The 7,334-nt window shown below is 45.3% G+C and overlaps 1 protein-coding gene across 1 annotated transcript in view; it reads right to left on the bottom strand.

The window, feature by feature from the left end:
- Positions 1–7,334, bottom strand: part of vwa8 (von Willebrand factor A domain containing 8) — a 64,503-nt gene that overhangs the window by 8,121 nt on the left and 49,048 nt on the right. Inside the window, exons 38-40 of the mRNA XM_020586966.1 lie at positions 3,986–4,094; positions 3,426–3,582; positions 162–270 (exon numbers count right to left, since the gene is read on the bottom strand). Coding sequence (XP_020442622.1) covers positions 162–270; positions 3,426–3,582; positions 3,986–4,094 — 375 coding nt within the window. The remainder of the gene's footprint in view (positions 1–161; positions 271–3,425; positions 3,583–3,985; positions 4,095–7,334) is intronic.

Genomic DNA, 7,334 nt, shown 5'->3' with positions numbered 1-7,334 from the left:
TCGTCTGCATATTGGGTCCACCGGTTACCTACCGTACATGACACAAAGCTCTAAACTGTCTACCCCAAACCTAAAAGGTCGTGTCTTGTTCTACAGTGTTGATGAGTGAGAATTCATCAAAACAAGGGACCCTATGTAAACTACAGTGGAGTGCAGCTGACCTGTAAACTGTCCAGGATGATGCGTAGAGACTGAACTTGTCTCCGAACAGTGTTGGAGAAGCGCTCGTATGTGGCAGCATCATATTCGCTCATGTCGATCTCCTTCAACCTGAGATGGAAGGACAGAAAGACAAACAGTTTAACAGCAATGGCTTGATTTGATTGTTTAGAGAGAAGGGCCCACTGTAGTCAAGCACATAATGCGCTGGATTTGAGCTTTAAAGGGCTTTAACAAGAGACTGACAGTTTAACTGGGTACAAGCAGAGTATACACAAGATTTAAATCAATTTTTTTAGGCCCACTTGTATCTGTACACAGATTTATTACCTCCTCTTGCATGTCCACCATAAAATAGAAACACTATGTGAACTTACTGACAAAAACATTGTACTGCAGTAATACTACTGGTTCAAAACTCCCAGGATACTTTAAAATCTCATTTGATTTCCAGTTGTACATGAGTTAGAGAAGCGAGTCTGTCTTAACTTAGATTCCATAAAGGTTCCAAGTTCATAAAGAGCAAACAGCCAAATGCTGCTGGGAGGATCATCCTCTTTCTTCTTCTTGTTTTGAATTCTAATCAATAACGTGAACTGCAGGTTTCAGGTACCAGTAGACAGACAGACAGATAGGTAGACAGGGAAACAAATTAGAAAGTTGACAGAGAGATCTTTTCACAAGCTCAGGACACCTGTGCATAAACCGACACAGGGGTCAGTGTTGTTAAATGTGTGCACTTTATGACATGTCTGCATGTGTGTGTTCTCTACAAAACACACCTGTGGACATGAGAACACAGGTGTCTATGTGCCCCCCAAGCTCACCTTATCTGTATAATCCCACTGTGCAGGTACTTCAGCATCGCTGACACACTCAAACAGAATCTCTGTGGATGTGGTAAGGGTCCTACCCAGAGATCTTTTCACAAGCTCAGAACACCTGTGCATAAACTGACACAGGGGTTGGTGTTGTTAAATGTGTGCACTTTATGACATGTCTGCATGTGTGTGTTCTCTACAAAACACACCTGTGGACATGAGAACACAGGTGTCTATGTGCCCCCCAAGCTCACCTTATCTGTATAATCCCAATCAAAAAGCCCACATAGACAAGTTCACTGACTCATGCATGATGTCAGGTATTTGAAGCAAGCTGAACTCCACTGTTAAATCATTTCATTCAGTCAAAAAGCCCACATAGACAAGAACTCCACTGTTAAATCATTTCATTCATTTGAAATCCTAAATGAAGGGACACCTGTGATCAGGTCACATCAGTTTAAACTGATCTACAGCAAAGCTGGAAGACTGAAAACGATGAGTCTTGGTTTTAGTGTGCAGCTTCATTCGACTGGTAGCTCATGAGAACATGATTACTCCTCTGCTGAATATTTAAGATGCATGTTTAAATGTATCCCGTTCATTTGTAGTGACAGTAACTGACCTTCATTCTTGCGGTGCAGTTATTTTCAACCTGCACATCCTGTCTGTTCCTCTGCATTCACACCACATCATGTCCACCCACAAAGCTCAGCAGCTTCGTCCACACATTCCTATGTGTGCAGGTTTGAGGACGTGTGAGTGTATATGTGGTGAGCACACACTGGCCAGTGGCCCCAGCTATTTCCTTTAAATTCCTGAACCTTGACGTAAACAGGAGAGACGAAGAGTGAATGACAAAAAGAGTCTGTTCTGGCTCAAGGTGGAGACAGGACACTGAAATGTCACACAACACCCACACAAACAAGGAGCTGGGCCAACACTGTCTACAGGTACATGCACACGTCCACACGACCTGCCTCTCCCAGGGCTCCAGCGATGAACAACAAACATGTTTTCTTTTAACAGTGCCTATGCACTTATACTTCTTGTGTTCATCCCATCCTCCAACAAATCGTAGTTACTGCTCACTGTGCTTGCCTTGCTATTCGTTGGTGCGCGAAGATATGATATATGAGAATTTCTGTATTTATAAATAATAAAAGTAGGAAATATGGTGAACAACTTGTCCAACACCCCTCAGTTCTAGAAGAATGCCTTCCAGTCTTTGAAGGAAACTCGCCTTATCTTCATTTATATGTTTAGTCTTTCAAATTCGATCCTTATTACACTGCCATGCAGTTAACACTTCACTTCACTCTAAAGAAAAGGATTCCTACAAGAGGACGAACTTTTCTCCTAAATCCCTTAAAGTTCCACTAATGCTGCTCACTCGGTGACTTGTATCCTGCACAGACATGACCACTTGTGCACCATCTTTTGTGACCTGAAGTCAGTGAGTTTTCCAAGTCACATTAAAAACTTGAACCTTTCTCCTGACCAGGCTGGCAGGTATGGAGACGCTGCTGGGGTATGTGTGTCTGAGTGTAAACATGCTCACATGGGTGTTTTCATGTTGTACACATACCGAAGCCTGTTTATGCCTGTGTGTCTGGCGGGATCATGGTTTGATACTTCACCTAAAGCTAAGTACACAAAAGACTGTGCACACGTCAGGCATATCTATAGGTATTTTAGTCAAGTACATGACATCAGCTTGGAAACAGGGTATCAGCATGTTGCTGCATGATTTCCCCTGGGCTTAGTGGGACACTGAAGACAGGGTGGGCGGGAGAGGGTGCTGAAGAAATTTGGATAGGCAAGAGTAGTGACATGGGTACAGACAGGAGAGACAAAAAAGACTGGTGACAGAGAGAGAAGAGTCAGCAAGGTCACCGGGGTCGTCTGCTTGGTGTGAAAGCAGCCAGTGTATGAAGAAAAAGAGGAGGGGACGAGGTGGGTGTGGGGGGAGACAGCAAAGAGAACGAGACTGTTTGAAGCTAAAACGAACAAACAGGGCCTTCATGATGGAGCTGGTGAAAGGGGTGCCCTCTCAACCCTGCACTCTGAATCCAGTGTGCGTATGTGCAGGCACACACACACACACACACACACACACACAGGCCGGTGGGATCCAACACTGTGTTCATCCAACAGGGGCAGTGCAGCCACTGGTTGACTGCCCAGGATGGAGCTCCGTACCTGGGATGGCTGAATGAGCAGGAAACCCTGCAGATGGTCAAAACAGAAAGGCCCACACATAAACACACACCTGCTCCACTTCACACACAACCCATACTTCAGTTCTGGGGAGTTTCCAAGATGGAAAAAGATGGCCAGTCCAAAACATCTGCACACCGGCATGCACTTTCCACCTGCAGAGCCAACTCAGTTTGGACATGTGCACCCATTAGTCACCGTACTGTCTGTAGTAATGCCACCTACCGTTCTTTGAAGGCCTTCTCCGCCATCTCACGCGCAGCTCTGCGGACCTCCTCTGGAACAGCGTCTTTCTCTGCCTGGGAAACCTGGTAGACCTGGTGTCCTGCATCCAGGCGGTAGGGCCCCCCTTTGCCACCCAGCCCTGCTGTGTCTCTGCCACCTATGCACAAACACTTTATTAAGCATGAACCAATCACAGTTTTTGGAGGCCCTAGACAACCAATCACTGATCTGAGATCATGAAGCTCTGTCCACGTTGTGACGGTGCTTCCTTGCTTAGTTTTTAACCCCAAAACATAAAGCTGAACAACAGGGGCAATAGGAAATTACTCGGTTATAGATTACTGTTCTCTTTATGGTTTCCTACCATCCTCTAAGCAGCTGTGTCGCCAGATGTTTTGTGCCTTGCCTAGCGAAGCAGCACACCACTGCAGTCTCAAACAGCCTCCTTACACGACATCAATCATAGTAATGTGTGCATTGTGATGCCACTGATTTTAGTCAGTATTACAGGGCACATGGAATTTGAGTGTGTTGCTAACCCAGTAAGAAACACTGGTTACCTGTGCCTCCTGCCCACTGGTTTCCTCCAACGTGAGGAGCGTTGGTCAGGTCGATCTTGCCATGTTTCGGGGCTGTGACGTCCAGACCGCTGTCCTGCTGGATGGTAATCTGTAAAGATTTTAAACAGTCAGCAAAAAGTGCTGCTATATCTGTGCAGGTGCTCTTCACCTCAATGGGGGGCCACAGACAGACGCCCCGGTCTAAAGGGACAGTCTGGTGTGAACAGGGACACCTGTAGAAAATCATTCACACAACACCACATGCATGGGAGTGTACTTTTTCATTTTGATGCTAAATAAAAGTCACATTATCGTTGAGCCGTCACACTTATACAGCTCAAAAAGAGAGACATGCTGTACACATACAGAGCAGCAGTTAGTGAATAACATTCCAAACCACTCGTTTCATCACAGAGTCGCAGTGTTTAGACAATAACAGTGCAAACACTGTGCGGGAAAGGCTTTAAAAAAAATCACACTGGGTCTCAGTTGTAAAAGTAATCACACTTTGACACCAACAGAGATGTGGAGACTGTACGTTTTCTTTCCCAGGCTCACACAGATCCTCTGGAAACCTCTTTGTGTTGACCTCCTGTCGCATGCATACAGTCAGAGCATTAAGAGAACAGGCTTTGTATCTGCATACAGTAAGAGCATTAAGAGAACAGGCTTTGTATCTCAAAGGTCTGAGATTTCACCAGGATGGACAAAACAGTCTGTGTGTCTGTCTGCAGGAGTGTGATGGAGAGGGAAGGAGTGGAGACACAGGGGGGTTAAAGCTGTGGATTTCTAGCTCCATCCCAGTGGCACCACCAGAGCCAAAATCAGCACTGGCTCTCACAGTGAGACAGGTGGCCGGCCAGAGCGTGGCGCGCATGGAGGAGCGAGCAGAGACCGGGGTCTCTGAGTGGGAGACCAAGTGTATGCCCCCACAGTTCAGCTGAACTCTTACAGACTGTTCAGGACTGTGAACAGTATCAGTAGGGGATGAGGTTTTGAGTATGTTTGTTATCATCTTCGCTGTTTTTGACTTTGGCTTGTTTGTCATGGTCTGAACAGTTAAACAGAGGCTTATCTGAAAGGAGCAGCAGTCATTCCCTCTGCTGACCAACTGCCACACACAGTGGAACTTCGCGGCTGTTCTCACGCCTACGGTACACAGAGCTGCTGGATCTATGCTTAGTGCAGACTAGCACGGTCAGTCTGATATTAACCATGTCAGATTGTAAGGACCAGATAATACCTGCTGAGTGGACCTATTGTACAGTAGGTACTGGGCACAATACACCGTATTGCTAAAGCAAATTCACACTAGATTTCTAAATTAAAATATGGCCTTTTAAACATTTATCCAGGGAGCAGCCACTTAACATCCCTTCTGTGTTGTCTTCACACCTGAAGGAGATGTTGGTTTGAAATGTCGTGCACACAGACAGCCCTGTCCTCTTTAACCTCACTAGCAGAGCACGTGAGTATTTGAGGATATCAAAAAATACAGTTATAATGAAAATGATATTATGTTTGGACAAAATCACTTACCATACACATTTCTGGCAATTATCCCTAAAATGTGGTTATGAACAAGGTCTAAAAATGATGATTAAAGGCAGTAAAACTTATTATTAAGCAAATAAATATCCTATAAAAATGGGAAATAAAATAAAAATGTTTCAATCGAATCACCATAGATAATAACTAGAAATAAAAACACAAATACAGCACAATATTTGAAACCTAATTTAAGAAAAGTGAGCATGAATGCTACTCACAAATCAAATCGTAAATGTATCCCTATGAGAACATACCCTCCTTGGCCCCTTTATTAGGTACACCTATACAATTGAATGAACTCAAGTACAAGAGAGCTATCATGAATTCTACATTTAGGAAAGTTTTTATCATTTTAAAGCTGTCAAACCTCAACCTTATATCTCAGGGATCCTTTTGAAAACACCTCAGAGAGATCTTGTTGTGAGTAAAGGCTCACAGGTCGGAGCCACTCCACCACCTCCACCATATGATCACTCTCGTTACACACTACTACATTTGTGGTTGAGTCATACACCACAGGACACACACATGCCTGTCCTATTTTCCTATGCTGGAAAAGGAGGCTGTGCACCTGACACATAGGAATGTGGCTTTAAAGATATATCACCCTCACAGCGTGTTCATCAATGTGATTAGGATCACTCCATCACCACCACACTATTGTCCCCGACCATCACAGCACCACCTCCGACAGGTCAGACACCAGCTGGGCCCTAAGGCTCATTTCTCTAAGTGTCCTGGTGCAATCTGTCCATCAGAACAGGAAGTCGAGCTCTCAGGACTCCAGTTTCCAAAACACTGTCTTGTCCCAGTAACCCACAGCTGTCATCACACTGCACAGCTAAACTCTCCTGCTGCTGACAGCATAACTCACAACTGTGTCTTCGTGCTGGTAATGGACTCTCTCAGGGTGACTAATGCTCTACTTCTGGCTTTAGAAAAATGATGAGTGATACTTTACAACTCGTCCATTTTGGGCTCTGAGCAGATTTTAGCGCTGCCACACTTGGCTCAGGTTCCTACTCTGGTTGTGACAGAGGCATGAGTCATGTGGATGGTGTGTGTCACATTACGGTGGCCCAGCAGGGATCCTGGCAGGAGGACTATCACTCCACTAACCACATGACTACTGTCAGTAAGGAGAAAGCTTGTGTTCCTTCTGATATAATCACCAAGCGTCTGTCACTTTCTTGCCTGAATCTGCTTGTAATATGCGGTTACTGTGGTTTGCATCTACTATACTTTCAGTAGGACGGGTTTTCTGGAGGACAGACTGTCAGAATTTTTGGGATATCTAACCAGCTAAGTTTCTGCAACGGCGTGACTGTACAGTCACATGGCTTGTCTGGCCTCCTGAAGTTATTAACTTGGGCCCTCAAAAGCTCAAAAGCCCTCGTTAAAGGCTCCACTGTCTCTGCTGTGAGTGGCCGTGTGCCTTGATGGCAAATATGAAATCTATTTCTCTACAAGTCTCATTCTGGACGTGTTTGGTGGGACTGATTGTTGCTATCCTCAGCTCTGCTCCATCCCTCAGCTGACATTTAGAACTTCCTGCTCCAGACAAACGCCATGATTGTGGTGTCATCTTTAGACTTCTGAAGCTAAAGTCACAGACACTGTGTGACCTGTTGCTATGTTGCTGCTGCCGCTGGTCTCAGTGCTGAGCGATAAACTAAAGATGGCACCTTCAGTCTGGGGCAGAGAGACAGAGAGGCGGGAGGGTAGTGTGGGTGACACAGTGGAGACAACTTCATTTTTATGACTGTGGGAATCGATGCCCCCCCCCCAACCCAGTGCC

Source organism: Monopterus albus, unplaced genomic scaffold (genome assembly GCF_001952655.1).
Source record: "Monopterus albus unplaced genomic scaffold, M_albus_1.0 scaffold432.1, whole genome shotgun sequence".
NCBI classification, from domain to species: Eukaryota; Metazoa; Chordata; class Actinopteri; order Synbranchiformes; family Synbranchidae; genus Monopterus; species Monopterus albus.
The sequence above is the reverse complement of the archived record's forward strand: the minus strand, read 5'-3'. Positions and strand labels throughout refer to the sequence as shown.